General features: G+C 39.5%; 1 protein-coding gene across 8 annotated transcripts in view; it reads left to right on the top strand.

The window, feature by feature from the left end:
• LOC110555893 (contactin-4) overlaps positions 1-19,260 on the top strand; it is a 1,034,823-nt gene that overhangs the window by 991,641 nt on the left and 23,922 nt on the right. For 6 of the 8 annotated variants that reach the window (XM_060383874.1, XM_060383872.1, XM_060383875.1 and 3 more), the window contains 2 exons: positions 9,420-9,595; positions 14,135-14,255. In XM_060383874.1, coding sequence (XP_060239857.1) covers positions 9,420-9,595; positions 14,135-14,255 — 297 coding nt within the window. The remainder of the gene's footprint in view (positions 1-9,419; positions 9,596-14,134; positions 14,256-19,260) is intronic. The other 2 variants (XM_060383879.1, XM_060383877.1) reach the window with 1 other exon arrangement.

The following is a 19,260-nucleotide window of genomic DNA, read 5'->3' on the forward strand; positions in this document are numbered from 1 at the left end:
AGGGTAGCCCAGGCTTCACAGCATAACACTATTTCAGAAAAACAAACAAACAAATCGAAGAAATAAGAATAAACTGTAGAATGTAATGACCCAACAGAGTATAATAATTAGAAAATGAATCCAGTTTTCTTTACTTAAAGATGAATTGGTCTCTAAAGCTAAATATATTTTTAAGCAATGCCTTGCCCTCAACATTAACTATTTTATTTGTGTAATTACTCAGATTTTTCTCATTGTACATTCGATGTGTAGAAAGTCATTGTTTTAAGTGGCATGGTCGATTCTGTTTTTTTTGTTCTGTTTTGTTTTGTTTTTGTTGTAAGTAATGTAAAACTTGAGCTTTTAAATGGCATCTGCTTTCCAATTAGAGTTAGCTGTCTTTTAAGTTTTAATGTTTGGTGGTATATTTTATTTTTACTTCTTTCTTCTCATGTGTTTATGTATGTTCTTATATGCATGGATACATGTTTGTGCAAGCATACATGCGTGAATATGTGTGTTGAGGCTCAAGGTTGATATTGGGAATTTCTTTTACTTGCTTTCCACCTTATTACCTGAAGCAGGGTCTCTCAGGGGAACCCAGACCTTACTGATATAGCTAGTCTGTCTAGTCACCTTGCTTGAGGGATCTTTGTATCTACGTGTTGGAATTAGTGCAGCTGCTGACTAACCTGACATTGTGTAGTTTCTGGGGATCCAAATGTTAGTCTTTACACAAGTGGAGCAAGCACATTAGCAGATAAACCATCTCTCTAACCCCTGGGAATGAGTTTTGACCATTTATATGTTAAATAAAATTCAAACTAAATAGCCTTCCCTTCTTTTTCTTTCCTAACACAAAGGAAAAATCACAATGACTGACTATGAACCATGATGTGATAGGGTAGAAAGCTCTCTAGGCTGATGAGTCCGTGGGCCCAGAATGTAGGATACAAAATGGTCATGGATAGATGCAGCATGATGCAGAGGATGTAACTAGCAGGGTTAAGGGATTAATAGTAAGCACAATGGCACAAAAAGAAACTCAAGGCAATAAAGAATTATTTGCAAAATAAGATATATTTAAAATTATAACTGTTTACATGTGTATACTCTTGCATGTATTGTGCTGTGTGTGTGTGTGTGTGTGTGTGTCTGTGTAAGATGATGTCTATAACAATGAGCACATTTATAAAATGAGTACCCTATCTAGGTTTCTCAAAAAATATAGTCAACTAAGAAGACACCAGGGTTCCTTGGAGAAGTGATTGATTCTAGGGATATAGAAAAGAGAAATGTCAGATAAGCCTGGAGCTGGGGAATCACTAGGCAAGCGCTTGCTGTGAAGGCAGGAGGACATGATTTCAATCTCCAGCACACAGGGAAGAGAAAAACGCTGGGCATGGCTACATGTATATGTGCCTGCTGTAACCAACCCATCATAACCTACCTGGAAAATGATGAGCATTAAGAGCCTCTCTCTCTCTGACACACACACACACACACACACACACACACACACACACACACCAGAGAGGTCTAGAACATCTTTTTGGGTCAAAATGTAAGGAAATACTGACCAGGACAGAGACTCCAACCTCACAAGACTCCCACTGGCCAAAGTGGAAATTTTTTAAACATTAAAATAATGTCGGTAATAGCCTATGAACTGTTGAAGTCATGAGGTGTTGTCAGTATCTGCAAGTAAATAAACACATCAGAAAGGCAAGAATGGGCTTCACTAGAGTAGACTGTCTCCTGGTGTATATGCATAGAAAGGTGGTCACAAAGGGCCATTTGACAGCCATCACAGCAGTAATTGATTCACGTAGGAATTTTCTGTGTAAACTCAGAATACCTTCCCAGAAGCTGCCCACCAGCCAAAGCCACAGCAGGCAAATGGTGTAAGGTGGAGAAGCCGGGCAGGCACCATTGTGCGGTGGGTACCGATGGAAGGAGGAAATCAGCAATGTTGCAACAGACCCTGTCCAGCGTGACTAGACATCATTGTCACTTTGTATCTATTTCTGATGGTTGTTTCATCCATATGAACATCTCTCTAAATGGAGATTCAGGATTTTCCCAGGAAACCCATTTTTCCGTTAGAAAGATCCAATGATTAGAAAGCCCTTCCTTATTGCGGGACTAAAATGGTCCTGTTGCTCTCTCCTTTCTACTGTGGGCAAATACAAAACAGGCAACTGAGCTTCTCCTTGAAAACCCTTCATGGGTTTAAGAGTTACTGTCTTAATTTACTTCTCTTAATTCTTCTTTCTTGTACTCAACACTCTCGGTGACTTTTGCTGTTTAAATGTATTGGATCCTTCGGTAGCCTGTGTGTAATAACCTGTCACTGAGTCCAAAGGTCAGTAGTGGTTAGCTATGTCCTGATTAATGCAAACTACAACTGAATTATTTCCTCCCTAACCTGGAATAACACAGGCAATGAGTGCAGCCTGAGACTGCATTAACTCTTTTGGCAGTTACATGGATACCTCATTCTGAAACAGTCATCTTCTCTTTGGGCACTGCCAACCCTGCAGCACATACTGAGTGTGCTAGATTTTAAAAGTGCACCCATTTGCCATTATCCCTGTCAAATTTCATTCTAGAGTAAAAGAAAAAAGCTCAGGTCCCTGAGAACCTTGACTTCCATCTAATATTTAGGACATCTTTTATGATATATCTGATAAAGAATTGATAAATTAGTTTATCCAGCATTGATTTTATTTTTATTGAAAAATAGGGGTGAACTACAGAGTGTTGAAGATTACCCACCAGCATGTGACATACATCAGCAGCCTTTGCTGTGGTATTTAACTATTATTAAAAGCAGAGTTCTCTGTCCATTTTCCCTGAAGTCATTAAAAGTAAACCAGCCATTAGCTCTTTGGCAAGTTCAAGCCTTTAAAGAATCTCACATATTTTTTAACTCCTTCCTAAAAAATAAATAATAGTTTTAAAACAGAAGACACAATCTTGCCATCACAGTTAGGAAATTTGATAACAAATGATTCATGATGAGGAAACACACATATACAAATACAGAAACTCACATACATGTGCACACACATATATACACACACATTCATGCACACACACACACACATAGGTTTACACTCACATATATTCACACTCACATACATAAACTCACACACACATTCACACAACAAAAATACACACTCACACATACGCATGCACACACCCACATGTACACATGCTTACACATGTACAAACACACACACATTCATGCACACACACGTCCATACTCGTGTGTACATACATGCACACATGTGCATACACACTCACACACATAAATACACAGACACTAAAGACATACACATGCTCACACGTACTCGCCCATACACATGCTCACACGTACTCGCACATGCACACTCATACACACTCACTTCATTGATAGGCACCAAGTGGATATCTTAGCACTGTGGTTGAAATGAGAAGAAACTGTAAAGTAAAATGAAAGATGTGATGTTCAGAGAGCAACATCAGCAGTACAGTAGAAAGAATCATTGTGTGTGAGGAGATGGCTAAATGGGTAAATGGTTTGCCACGCAAACATGAGAACCTAAATTCAGATACCAGAAAACTTGTATGTGGGGTATCTGTAGTTCCAGAACTCCTACCATGTGACCATGTGGAGAGAGAAGGAACCCCAGAGGCTCAGAGGCCGGCTAGGCAGGTGGACAAAGATGAACAACAAAGAGACCCTGTCTCGAACAAAGTAGAAAGCAAGGACCAACATGCAAAGTTATCTTGTTATCTCTGCATGTGGATGAGGTATGTATAGGCTTGTGCTCACTCACGTGAAGATTTTTTAATGGAATTATTATCCCATGGGCTGAAAGCACTTTTGAAATTAGTGTTTGCCTTTATTTCTACCACGTGTAATCATGTGTGTGTGTCTTTCTACCACATGTAATCGTGTGTGTGTGTGTGTGTGTGTGTGTGTGTACATAGAGAGAAGGAGAGAGACAGGGGTGGTGCCATTCTAAAGCTTTGCATGTTGTGGAACTCACCGTGTAGACCAACCTGGCCTTGAACTCACAGAGATTCGCCTGCCTCTGCCTCCTGAGTGCTAAGATTAAGGAGTGTACCACCATGCCCAGCCTTTTCTATATTATTGTTTTTAAATCTAGATTCTATACACAAGAGAAACATGTGGATAACTATCTTTATAAGGCTGGCTTATGTCACTTAACAGGATAATTTCTGGTTTCATCCAAATCTCTTCAAATGATGTAATTTTGTCCTGTGTTTATTGCCAATCAAAAACTCCATACTACGTTGTATTTATTCTTTACCCATTCATCTGCTGGTGAACAACGAGGCTGACTTCACAATCTGGCTGTTATGGGTGGCGCTCCAAATAATCATGGCTAAGTGGGTATCTCTGCTGCGTGACCAAAACCACTTGTTTCTACAGACATTATCACTAATTCAGAAGGCCCTTTTACCTGTCACCAAGTCAGCACGTAAATGGTTTGGATGTGTATCATCTTGCATACATCCATTTGTTTATCTGATTATTTAATTGTCTAATGATTCACTTTTCCTTGTGGTCATTAAACTCTTTAAAACAGACCAGTGGGTTTATGTAGAAAACACTGCAGGAGATAAAATAATTTCTATAAACTCTTAGTAGCTTAGGCAGTTAGTAAACAAGTGTCAGTTAGCATCAGTGTTTTAGAGTCCTGGATTCGTCGCTCTCCATGCTGGAAATGGGAAACTACCACAGAATGGAGGATCTAGAGTGTTGTTGGGCCTACTTACTGTTGTCACTTAATTGCAACCAGATTCAAACAGCGTCTTGAGTTCTAATTGCCTCTGAGAGCTCTGTGCACAGAACAATGGTGAGAGCGACCTGTGAAAACAGAAGTCATAAATACAGGTCCTTCGTGATCTTGATGAATTAAAACCAAAGGAAGGGAGACAGTTTGTTTTCACAAGAAGCCATCTGTTTATTTGTGTACAGCAGTTGTATTCAAATTCAAAGAAATTAATCAAGTAAAAGCATCAGATGTCATAACACAGTAAACAAGAGTGCTGAAGAAGCAAACACTGATAAAACCAAGGACCTAATGAGGTTTTCCAGCTCCAGAGTTTAATCTTCCCTAGTCCCTGGGAGACCTCTCTGGTATGTGGACATGCATGACTTACTTTGCATTGATTGTTGCTACTTCAGAGCTCAGAGCATGAATTGGCAACAAGCACTAAATTAATGAATTAGCTGTTGTCAGTACTACAACTCGGCCAGCATGATCCTTTGTGTGAGAAACCCCACTGGTCCTTGGTTAACAGGCATTAGAGTTTCACTAATAAAAACCTGTCCCAGATCCCTGAATGTGCTGGGGATGTGATTAGGTGCTACAAGGTATGCGAAGCAATGGGTTCAATTTCTAACACAAAACAAGAGAAGTTATATAAAGGAAACAATATAATTTCAAATGCATGTAGATTTTGGAATATGTGCAGACTCCTTGCTGATGACCCAAACATCAGGGAATGATAGTTTTAAGGACTTCAACCTGGACATTTGAGCCTTCTGAGTCTGGTGTGTACTCTTACCACTAGAGGAAGCATTTTAGGAAACCCTATGTGTTATCTACTTGTAACAATAAGTTCATTTCTTTTACGGTACTATTTGTATCCTATGGCAGGAACTCTTAAAATCCTTTCTGCACTTAAATATCTTCAGTTGAGTACACATAATAAAGAGTGTGAATTGCTGTCTTATGCCCTTAGGCTTGAGGGCTGAAAGACTTGTGCATGTTCTCAGCTACATGAAGGAAAGCAGGATAGTAAAACCCACAGTTTACTGACCTCTCTTGGTCATCAATATTCTTGTCTATTAGACAGAGATAATAATGGTATCTCTTAGGAGTAAGTGAGATGAATCATGTGGAGGGCTTAACAGTGCTAAGGGCCTTAGGAATGATTCTTATCACTCAATCAGCCTCCTCCATAGATGATGAAATTTTTAAACACACACTTATATGTGTACCAGCATATTGCACAAAGCCAGCACAGGTCTAAGCCAGGCATGGTCCTAGCAGGAAGCGGAGAGCAGACATGGGTTCCCACCTCTAACTAAAAACTTATTTGCAAATGACACCTTCTGTCAAATGGAAAATCAATTTTCTCCAATGGAGGATATCAACACTACAGCAGGACCCGTGGCCAGGAGTAGCTGGCTATCACAAAACAAACTCCGTGTTTTGTTTTGTTTTTGTGGACTTTTCCGTTTCATTGTATATTGTTTACACAGTTTGTGTCTTGTTGGTCCTTTGCTTGTTTGTTTGGATTTTTGTTCTGGTGCTTTGGTGGACTTGCTTGTTTGATTTTTATTTTTTATTTAGAAAGAAAGAGAGAAAGAACATAAAGCTGAGTGGGTAGGGAGGCAGGAAAGTTCTGGAAGGAGTTGGCAGAAAAAAGAAACCATAATCAAAATATATTGTATAAATTTTTAAAATATAAACATGTATATTAAAACAAAGAAAACTCACATCATACCCCACAAATATATATAATTATTGACTCATGGGAAGGAGTCTCCCATGAAATATGATTTCCTACCACAAATTTTAATTCAAGCAGTACTTTTGATAAATAGGTATATGTCTCACAGGCTAAAACAGAGTCCTTTGAATACAGACAATATTTAATTTATGCTCTGTTTGTTGTCTTTCTTGATGGTGGTAGTTTTGATTTAATCTTGTTTGCAATTGTTACTTTGTTGTACTGTGAGGACTTTTGAGAAGTGTGACTGAATTGAGATTCCATTTACATAGTGGACATGGCCACTATGTTGAGGTCACTATTGCTTGCAACCACTGTACCCTCTCACAGCATTTATAAAGCCATGTAGCATTGTAAAGAACCAAAGTGGGTTGAGAGTTGACAAACCTGTGCTAAGCAAGCTTGATCCAGCCTAGTTAAAACAAACAAACCAACCAACAAACAAAACATGTAAATGGTAACATTGGAAACTAATACTCCTTTACAAATGTTTATTTTAATATTGTATGCATGTCTGTGTAGGTGTGGACAGACGTGGCAGATACCCCTGGAGATAGAGTTACAAAGGGTTGTAACCTGTCTGATAAGGATGTTAGAACAAATTTAGGTCCTCTGGAAGAGAACACGCTCCTAAGCACTGAGCCATCTCTTCAGTTTGAAACTAGTCTTTTTTATTTTGGAGAAGCCATGTACAGAATTCACCTTCTTCGTGCCATTCATTACCATTGTGCTTATAGTTGTAATAAAATTCCATAAGATGTCTACTAATTTCAAAGTGACAAGCTATAAATTACACAGATTATGAAATAGGTCGATAAAGATATAAGCAAACACATATAAGTTGGAAGATACGGGTTGGAAGGAATGCCTTGCTGTGTCTCCACCGTGTGTAAGAAATAAATCATTAGAGGAGAAGAAAGCAATAGTCTCACTTCAATCTTAGGAAGACAGGGATAGACTTTACTAGTTTGAGAGGTTGGCGCCCCCAACCCTGAGGCTCAGCAGAAAGGGGACAGGAGAGCACTGTGCAGGAGCTAAGAATTAATTTTTGTTGTGAAATGTAGGGAGTGAGGAGGATCTGGTGAAGCCAGGCCCAGAAACTGCCTTAAAGAAACAAAACAAAACAAAACAAAACAAACAAAAAATACCCTGTAATGTAAGACATAAAGTCAAATTACCTGTTTTTTTTTTTTTTTTTTTTTTTTTTTTTTTGTGACCTGTCTCCAGAATATGTGACACGGGTTAGCTACTTTCTGAATTACATGGGCAGCAGCCCTACTGAAGCCCTGAACCTGATTTAAGGCCCTGGTTTTGGGGGGGAGGGGAGGGAGGTTTCCTTTAGCATGTTTACAGTGATATAAAACAAAACAACTGGAAAAAAAAACAATAAGCCTGAAGATGGAGGAAAATTCTACATAAATGAAAACAATAGTTTCACTACTTCTCAGTTCTCTGCTTACATCAAGGAAAAAACAGAAGTTTTATATGGAGGGTGGTTTGATTTTGTTTTGTGTGGAAATTTTTTGCTTCCATTTATTACTGTCTTTGAATTTTCCTCTCATTTTCTACACTACAATACTAGTCACCTTTACAACAACAACAAAACAAACAAACAAACAAAAAAAAAAATAAAAGTCAAGCAAGCTTCAAATTACATGGATTTAGCTAGGCTCTGTGGCGAATGCCTGTAATCTCAGCACTGAGGGAGGCAGAGGCAGGAGGATCTCTGTGAGTTCGAGGCCAGCCTTTTTTACAAAGCAGGTCCAGGACAGCAAAGGCTACACAGAGAAACCCTGTCTTGAAAAAATATTACCTGGATTTTTCTGCTTATATGTACATAAACTGATGGCATGACTGCTGTGTGATACGGTGAAAGGGAAGATTTTTATTTTAGGCATGGGAGAGAGAACCACTAGAGGCATTTTGAAGAGTTCAGAACAAAGAGAGAAAATGGTAAACTAAGTATGGCCAGGAGACAGGAACTGAGAGAACCAGGAGCAGAGAGAGGGGGAGGAGGGAGACACAGAGAAGACAAAGACACAGAGAAAACAAAGACAGTGAAGACAAGGGAGAGGGAGCAGAGCAGAAGTAACAGAGTTAAAAGGAGACTGAGTAGCTGGGGGAGGGAAGCCCATGAGCTTGAACAGTTTCAAGTAGAGGCGGGGCTAGGATGTTAGCATGGACTCTGAAATGTGGAACAGGTACTTGTGATAGTGAGGAAACCTGGAGGCCAGCATGCACTTTGGTATGCTAAAGGCCACCACAAATAGCCATTAGTCAGTCCCTTCTGCCAGTGATAGAGAAAGAGCTCCTTTTGGTGGTGGAGGGGGGAAGGGCGAGGAAACTGGCTTTACAAGTTCCTGAGAAATGCTGGCTGTTGTCTTATCTCCAGAACAGAGGAGCTGCCTTCGGAACTGACAGTATGGAACACAGATACAGATTTTAGTGAGACCGGGAAGATACACAAACCTTTTAAAAAACAGGATCTTTCAGGGTAGTCTGCCATCCAGTGGGCCCTTGTGAGCTTATCTCCAGAGATCTCACCTCATGGCTTCTGGGCGGAATTCTATTGCTCTGTGAAAGGCACACAGCTAACAGCTTCATCTTTTTATATTGAAAATAACCTTCTGTCTAAATCTGGGCCTCTCGGCTAACTGAAGCTGGGTGATCTCAGCTTTAGAAAGATCACCAAACCAACTACTTTTCTTCTGCTGTATGTTCTGCGGGGTTCTACACTATGCTGCCACACAAACTCACAAACTGTGTTGCTGTTGTTTGTTTGTTTGTTTGGAGGAAGTTTGATGGTACTGGAGATGGAATTTGGGGCTTTACACATGCGAGCAAGGGGAGCGCTTTACTGCTGACCTGCATTCACAGCCCTCGTTGTCTCCTTTCAATTCCAGACCCAACAAAGGTGATGGTTCCCCCTTCCAGCATGGATGTCACTGTGGGAGAAAGCATTGTTCTTCCATGCCAGGTGACACATGATCACTCCCTGGACATTGTGTTTACTTGGTTGTTTAATGGGCACTTGATAGACTTTGACAAAGATGGAGACCATTTTGAAAGAGTCGGAGGGGTAAGTATTAATGTCATACTATCTACAGAAAACAGCCTACCAAAAGTTCTACAATCTGACCCAAATTAATTTGTTTAGGTTAACTTAGAAACCAATGTGAAGTCATTGTTGAAGCATCTTATTTCGAAGAATTCTTGGTTAATTTCCGCATTGTTTGTCAAGTGATGTCATACATAGATAGCAAACCTGGTGTCAGGTTAGTTAATTCCGTTGTGTGTGAAGAAGGAAACTGAGGCTCATAGGAGTTCCATGAAGTGCATTTTCTCCATATCTTCTAAATAAAAGGACTCAGCTTTGAACTTCAAAGCCCAAGCTCTCCACACATATCATAAAATATACCACTAAATAGTTAATGAAATATCTTAAGGATAGTTTCCTTATATACCTTTAGGCTGTATCTCTCTGTGCTCCTATGGGAGACTCATCATCATGAAGTTGTCGCTTCCTCTCTTAATTCCGCAAATACACTGAGGCGGTTTATCATTTCCATGGAGTCTGAATCCAAATGCTTCAATTTTTGAAATGCCTTATTTTTCAGGACAATATATATATTATTATTGAATATGTGCCAAGAGAAGGTTATATCTATAAGCAATTTGTGTCCAACTGGGGCTATGATTTGAAAGACCCTACTCTCCTTCAGCTGCCGTAGAAATATGATTTAATGATTTGCCTCTCATCCCATGTGTATTCTTTTAAGTGGATTATAAATACCCTGAAGCTAACAACTCCTTCTGTAAGATATATTGGGAATATGTTTTTGACCTAACTATTGTAATAATTGTGCCCATAACATGCATGCTTAGTTTGTTACAGTTTGAGCTGCAGAACACTTCCCCCAAGGATATCTGCATGATGTAACCACTTGATTCACAGGAGAAAAGTCAATTTATTACACTAGTGGAAGTCTCTGCTCATAAGGGATTCTCTCTTGGAATATTGGTTGAGTAAGACTGGATGACATTGCCGTCATTAACCATTCTGGACCTCTTTCATGTAGCCCAGTTTAGTGAGAGAGAGTCTACTTCATTGAAATATTGATGATATCAAATACTTCAAAGTCTAAAAATATATACTTAGATCCATACATGTCACACACACAAACACAAATACAAAAAGTTTAAAATTCTAATAGCTGTGTTCTCTGAAAGAAGGGTGATAATGTTAATTATAACAACAGCAGTATACCTTGAGAATACCAGTATACCCTTTATCAACTAAACTGGACAGTTGATTTTCACATTAAAACCAACTTTGTGGGGAAAGTCAAGAAAAAAAGTACAATCTCTGAGAATTTCAGAAGCAGTAACTAATTAGCATGGATTGATGATTGATGACTGAAAAGATCCCTGGCCAATCAAACCTAATAGCCATTATGCACCATTTGAACTGAGATGCAGAAGAAAAAAAAAAAGTCTTAATGTAGCAAAGAATCCAGGTTGCTTTTCAAGGCACATACCTGTAACCCCAGCATTCCAGAAGCAGAAGCAAAGGGGTCTGAGTTTGAAACAATCTTGGGTTACATAGTGAGGTATAGGCTATCCTGGTTTTAGTAGAAAGACCTTGTCTCAAATTAAAAAAAAAAAAATCAAGCATTAAAAACCAAAATAATTGCTTTCATTTGCTTTTCTTACAAGAAGTACCTTCCTCCTTTGTGCAACTAGTATTGTCACCAGGATCAACAATCTACTATTGCTACAAACAAATAGAGGGAAGCAGCCACCAGTGTCAACCATGGTGACAATTGTAGTATTTCATAGTTGAGGAGGAAACCATGTGTCATTCTAAACTTAGACCCACTTAAATTGGTGCTTCCCAAATCAGCATAATGAAAGAATAGTGGAAAGATTCATCCTACTGAGTTTTTAGGAAAGTTGTTTTGTTGTTCTCCTCTGCTCTCAAGTGCTCTTTCAGAAATGGAACAGAGACCACGGTTGGAGTGGGAGTTAAATACTCTGCTACTCTTTTATCCTGTTTGGTAAGAACATTAAATGTAGATCTCAGTAACCCTTTGATCTGGATATTTCTAAGGGAAAGAACAGCCTCATTCTGTGAGACTCTTCAATCCTTTAATTTTTTTTTGTTTGATTTGAAAGCTATAAATCTCACTAAACTTTCAGAGTAGCTAGGACACAGTTTTAGTTGCAGAACTATGGAAATTGTGTTAGTAGGTTGCTATTTGCTGAAGTAGGCGAGAGTAAGTTTCTTTGATACTCATCCCCTAGTGAATAGAATGAATCACTGAGATAGGGTAAAAAATATTTCCTTAATGCCAATATAGCTTCCACCTTAAAAATCAACATAGCTCCTACTTAAAATCAATATGGCTTCTACCTTAAAGTCAATATGGCTTCCATTTTAAAGTAAATATGTCTTCCACCTTAAAATCAATGATTTCCCACCCTTCTGCAAACATTTCCATTATAAGGCTTAGTTTCTATTTAAATCTCTCTTAAAGTCCCAACATGTGAACTATCTCAGCTTCATAATGCTGATTCCTTTTACTTGCAAGGCACCTATTCATTTATCAATCATCTTATTATTGTATATTAGCTCCCAATCCTCACAGAAACCCTATGAAATAGGTGAGTAATTATTTTCCCATTTTTTATATACTGAGATGTGATCAGTATATAGTGGAAAAAGATGAGAACACAACTGTTATAAATAAGTAAGAATACAAGTATAAATAAAAGAACCTTCAGATAAAAAGAATCCATCTTAGCTCTTCTTGAATTAGATTTAAGGTCTTTGACATGATTATTTCACAAAGAAAATTGATCACAGCTATCAATAAGACAAGTTTAAATTTTCTCTGTGCTTCATAGTCTGTGAAAGGATTTCACATAGATATCCAGTCTCATTTGATTCTCACAACATCGCACAGTAGGGAGGGCATCCTTCTTTGAAAGGTCAATAGACTGAGAGGCAGACAGATTAAGAGACTTAGATGAAATCACACAGCAGAGATGAGCCCCAAACAACTAAGTCTCCCAACTGTGGCTTTGCCTCCAGGACATATTCCTGTCTCTTTTCTTCTAATCCTTGTGGCAACGATTGGCACTCCTAACTTTTTCCTTGTCCCCGGGAAATGTGAGTGTGACCTGTTTTACTGAAACAAAAGAAGAAGCTGAGGACTTGTTGTTTTCCCAGAATAGGAGTAGTTCTTCCCTGGAGTAGGGTATCTGTAATTATCAAAAATAAAAAGGGTTGGGGCTGGGACATGGCTCAGTTGGTAAAGTGCCAGTCTGCTGAACACAGGACCTAAATTCAAACCCCAGAACTCATATAAGACTCAGGCACGTTGGCACATGCTTGGAATCCCAGTGCTGAGGAGACAGAGGCAGGCAGATTCCCTGGGCTGGTTTGCCAGCCAGCCTCATCTACTTGGCAAGTTTTAGGCCAGTGAGAGACCCTGTGTCAAATGACAATGTAGACAATGATACCTGAGGTGGTACTCTTCTCCCCATGTACCTACAACATACATGCACCATCCTATATACAAACATGTATACATACACACACACAGAAAACAACAGAGATTGGAACTGACTGTCCTTTACTGCGTACATGGCTTATAGAAAGTTGCCTAGCCTCTTTGTGTTAGAGTTTTCTCATCTGTAAATAAGATAACAAGAGTACCTGCTCCATAGAACATGTGAGAATTAAATGTGTCAACATAACTCAGGCACTGGCAAGGTCCTGGTTACACACAAAATCCTACAAAGAGTCACTCATTATCAGTACTCTTTAGAGAAATAGCAACTTCAAAGTCTGTGTCAACTTCAGAAAGAAGAGAAGCATGTCTAGTCTAACCCACGAAGTGGTCACTTCCTAATTCTCCAAGCTTCTCAGTATCCAAGGAGTGAAACCAAACTCTAAGGTGGGACAGTCTAGTATTTATGAAAAGTGATTTTCTGGTGAGCAGTGTAGAAATGGTTGTGGGGCATATAGGCATACACACTAGGATATAATTAGTCCCATTCATCTGCTAATCAAACACGCATTTGGCATTTGGAAAACAAATTAGCACTATTCCACACTGGATGATTCAAGATTTCCTTAGAGAGCCTGGCCTTCATAATCCTTTAATTCAAACCCGAGAGCAATCAAAACGCTGGCTGCGAGACAGGATTTTCTGCAGAAAAGTGCAGATGCCTCTAAATGTAGGTGTTCCTCCTTTTTCCAAATATAGAATCTGAAAGTCTCACGATGCTAGTGCAGGCAATAGGCTGAGAGGATGCTGAAGGGGGCCCATAAGGCTCCATCAAAAGCCACATTGTGTAACGTTGAGTGATGCCAGCAGGAGTAACGGACGGATCCAGACACCTGAGCTCCTGTGGAAGATAAGCCCTTAGAAAACACTGGTTTTCTTATCTCTCCGGCTGGCTCACATAGTTTTAATAGCCATGGCTTGCATTACTAATGTTTTCATCAGCTGGTGTAAAATAAATCCATTAGTCATAGTGTCCTTCATGTGATAATGATATTTAGGGCTCATTAAAAAGTAATTGTATCCACTTTCCTCTACTTTATCAGCAGGATTCAGCTGGTGATTTGATGATCCGAAACATCCAACTGAAGCATGCTGGGAAATATGTCTGCATGGTCCAAACAAGTGTGGACAAACTCTCTGCTGCTGCAGACCTGATTGTAAGAGGTACTACTAGACTTTCATTTTTGTTTCTTATGGCTTGCTCTTTTTATTCTTTCAATATTTCTTTGGTATGTCCTCTACCATAGCAACATACAGCCTCAATGGTTTTGAATTCTGTTAAAGCTGCATCAGCTAGCCATGGTACACAGAGGTTAACAGTTTATAAATGTTTCCTGAACATGTACTTTTCATAATAGATAACCAGAAAGTTCACTGAGGGGAGCAGTTCTCATACTGAAAAGAACTCCCAGTGAGTGTCCCACGTATGACTACTAAGTTGATATGATGTTCTAGAGTAATGTACAATCAATTTAAAAAGTGATTCAACTGGCCTTTTTGTGTTTCACCTGGACTGAACAACATTAGTGTTTTAGGCTAATGGCATAACAGGGGCTTAAGAAAACTCATTTTCCCCCTAAAATTATTAGGGCCATGTTTGCCACCCTGGAGGCAGTAGGACCTGGGTAATGGAGCTGGCAAATGTGCCAGGCTGAAGGTCTTAAACAATAGCCAACTTTATTCAGAGCATCACACAACTCACACTATGAGGGTTAAGGAAAGGTCACCTGAGTAAAGTTCTCATGGGTTCAAGCCGTGTACCATCACAAGCACAAACCACGCATGGAGAAACATGTTTCCATGGAGACATATAAACATTTAATTGAGTAACACCAGCAAGCAGTAATGAGCAAGCAGAAGTAAACTCATTCCTATGCACTGTGCCTGGGAGGAGCATGCAAACACATTCCAAGGACAACATTGTGTTCTGAGGAAGCTAGGGTCACAAGGCTCCTTTCTTGTTTTCCTAGAGTTTTTGTTCTCACAAGAACTCAGCATTCTCCTAACACAAACACAATTCCACTCCTGCACCATGTTCTAAGAGGGCTTCCTTGGTTTTAAAATCTGACTTGATAAGGAAACCCTAACTCACTTGGAATGCAGTGACGAGCAGGGCATTTTATACAGAACATTGACCTTGGGGATACTTTTAGTGCTTTGCTGACATGAACTAAGCTAAGCCTTGCAGCTATGGCTGCACTAAATGAGTCCACCAGCTGGAGAAAATTCCAGGCTTCAAATCCATTTATAAAAGAAATTTAGGGTTTTTAAGTTGTTTTGTTTGTTTGGGTTTTTTTTTTTTAAGAGAAACTTTCTTCAAACTTACAGTCTTCTTGCCTCAGCCTCCATGCTGGAGTTACAGACATATGCTGCCATGCCCAACCAACAGCAAAAAAGAAAAGGGGAGTTGCCATTTTTTTCTTGGGAATGGGTATTCTATTTACCTGTATCTGTGTGCCTTGTGTGCATGCAGTACTCTCAGAGACCAGAAGAGGATGGTAGATCCCCAGCAACTGGGGTAACAGATGGTTGTGAGCCACCATAAGGATGCTGAGATGAGAATTTGGGTACTGCACAAGAGCAGCCAGTGTTCTTGCCTGAGCTATCTCTAAACCATCAAATAAATAAATAAATAAACAAACAAGCAAACAAATCAGGCTGAAGGTATGATATGGCATGTGCCTAGCATGCACTGAAGCCTTGGGCTCCCTAACCTACTCTGCTAAACAAAGAAGCAAACAACCAGAGGCCAACCCAGAGCTTCAACATAATCACACACCTCCAACCCGTTAGCCAGAATTTCTAACTGTTGGTAATGGGAAATTCTGGCCAGCCACCTGAGCCTAAAACATAAGCCCTAGCTCAGAATTGGAGGCAGAGTGAATGGGAGTGCACAGGCAATAATGTATTTTGAGAATCAATAGAAAATAATACTGTATGGCATGGGGCAGATGTGACGGTGAAATGCACAGGAATTAGCAACTTAATTGTCAGAAAAGGTTAAAGATGAATTTCATTCCCATTATGACTACCTTAGTCACCTGCTAATTGCCACAAAAAAAAGTGGTCCATGAAGATAAAGGCCATACTATCCTACCAAAATCAATCTACAGATTAAATACAATTCCCATCAAAATACCAACACATTTTTTTTTTACAGACCTTGAAAGAAAAATCCTTAATTTCATATGGAAAACAAAAAATCCAGAATAGCTAAAACAATCCTATACAATAAAAGCTCTTCTGGAGGTATCACCATCCCAGATGTCAAGCTATACTATAGAGCACCAGTAATAAAAACAGCATGGTATTGGCATAGAAACAGACTGGTGGACCAAAAGAATCAAATAGAAGACCCAGAAATAAACCTACACACCTACAGAAAATTAATTTTTGACAAAAAAAAGCCAAAACCATATAATGGAAAAAAGACAGCATCTTTAACAACTGTTGCTGGTCTTATAAGATGTCTACATGTAGAAAAATGAAAATAGAGCCATATTTATCACCCTGCACAAAATTAAAGTCCAAGTGGATCAAAGACCTCAACATAAAACCAACACACTCAATCTGTTAGAAGAAAAAGTGAGGAAAAGCCTTGACCTCATTGGCACAGGAGACAACTTCCTGAACAGAATACCAACAGCACAGGCTCTAAGATCAACAATCAATAAATGGGACCTCATGAAACTGAAAATCTTCTGTAAAGTAAAGTAGGCTGTCATCAGAACAAAATGACAGCCTACAGATTAGGAAAGGACCTTCACCAACCCTATCTCTGACAGAGGGCTAATATCCAGTATATATAAAGAACTGAAGAAGTTAAACACCAACACACCAATTAAAAAATGGGGTACAGAACTAAAGAGAGAATTCTCAACAGAGGAATGAGTGGCAGAGAAACTCTTAAATGCCCAACATCCTTAGTCATTCAGGAAATGCAAATCAAAATGACCCTGAGATTTCATCTTACACCCATCAGAATGGCTTGTACAACCACTTTAGAAATCAATCTGGTGCTTCCTCAGAAAATTAGGAATAGTGCTACCTCAAGATCCAGCTATACCTCTCCTAGGCATATACCCAAAAGACGCCCCACCATTCAATAAGGACATTTGCTCAACCATGTTCATAGCAGCTCTATTTGTAGTAGCCAGAATCTGGAAACAACCTAGATGTCCCTCAGTGGAGGAATGGCTAAACAAAGTGTGGTACATGTACACAATGGAATAGAACTAAGCAATTAAAAGCAAGGAAATCATAAAATTTTCAGGCAAAGGGTGGAAACTAGAAAAGATCACCCTGAGTGAGGTAACTTCGAAGTAGAAAAACACAAATGATATATATTCACTTCTAAGTGGATATTAGCCATATGATATAGGTTAAATATATTAAAGTCTATAGCCTTAAAGAAACTAGACAACAAGGAGGACCCTAGAGAAGATGCTTAATCCTCACTCAGAAGGGCAAACAGAATAGACATTGGAAGCAGGAGAAGACAAGGAACAGGACAGTAGACTTCCACAAAGGACCTCTGATGACGCTACCTACCAGGGTATTGAAAGAAATACTGAGATTCATTGTCAAACTTTGGGCAGAGTGCTGGAATCCCTATGGAAGAAGAGGGAGATAGAAAGACCTGGAGGGGACAGGAGCTCCACAAGGAGAACAACAGAGCCAAAATACCTGGGCCCAGGGGGTCCTGCAGAGACTGATACTCTAACTAAGGACCAGGTATAGAGAGGACCTAGACCCTCTGTTCAAAGGAAGCCCATTGGCTGCTCAGTTTCCAAGTGGGTTTCCTAGTAAGGGGTACAGGGGCTGTCTCTGACATGAATATAGTGGCAGGCTCTCTGATCACCCCTCCCTGAGGTGTGCAGCCTTGCCAGGCCACAGAGGAAGATGATGCAGTCATCCCTGATGAGACTTAATAGGCTAGGGTCAAATAGAAGGGGAGGATGTCCTTCCCTATCAGAGGACTGAGGGAAAGGGCATAGGGGGAATAGAGGGAGAGTAGGTAGGACTGGGAGAAGACAAGGGAGGGGACTGCAGCAGGGATAGAAAGTGAATACATTGTAGTAAATAAATATATAACTAAAATTACATAAAAAGATAAAGGCCATATAAAATATTAAAAATTATGTTTTCAACGTAGGTAGCTCTGCCCACAGAATAATTTATAGAAATGTGCTAATTTCCATTTTAAAAACACACCAGAGCTGACGTGTTCTCCCCATAGGGACAAAAGAATTCTGCTGCTGGTAATTTATCCTCTATTTAATTAGGATAATGTTCAGATCAGCAGTTTAAAAACCAATAAATTAGACTAATAAATATTTAAATCAGTAGCACTTGAAGTTCTTAAATGATATTGTATACTTCATTTCACAGAAAATAGCACTGGATACCAAGAGGAATTTGCAAACGTAGTCTAAAAGGAAGTGTAGCCCAATCAGTTAATAAGGCCAATAAATTAATATGACACTTAAAGCCATAGCCTTTCATTTTATCTCCTCCTGCTCTGTCCTTGCATCTTTGATGCACATTGCAGTGGGTAGACAGAAAAGCACTTAACTACCTTTAAGAGCTTTGTGTAGCTTCATTAGAGGTACAGATTTTAGTATGTTTATCCTATATTATATGTCTAATACACACTTATATGTGAGTGTGTACCCTGTGTGTCTTTCTGCTTCTGGGATACCTCATTCAGGATGATCTTTTCTAGTTCCCACCATTTGCCTGCAAATTTCATGGTCTCCTTGTTTTTAATTGCTGAGTAATATTCTATTGTGTAGATGTACCACAATTTCTGTATCCATTCCTCAGTTGAGGGACCTAGGTAAGACACTCAATCCTCATTCAGAAAGGCAAACTGAATAGACATCAGAAGAGGGAGAATACAGGAAACAAGACAGGAGCCTACCACAGAGGGCCTCTGAAAGACTCTACCCAGCAGGGTATCAGAGCAAATGCTGAGACTCAGCAAAACTTTGGGCAGAGTGCAGTGATTCATATAAAAAAAGAGGGAGATAGAAAGACCTGGAGCTGACTGGAGCTCCACAAGGAGAGCAACAGAACCAAAAAATCTGGGCCCAGGGGTTTTTTCTGAGACTGATATTCCAACCAAGGACTATTGATGGAGATAACCTAGAACCCCTGCACAGATGTA

Source organism: Meriones unguiculatus, chromosome 5 (genome assembly GCF_030254825.1).
Source record: "Meriones unguiculatus strain TT.TT164.6M chromosome 5, Bangor_MerUng_6.1, whole genome shotgun sequence".
Lineage (NCBI taxonomy): Eukaryota > Metazoa > Chordata > Mammalia > Rodentia > Muridae > Meriones > Meriones unguiculatus.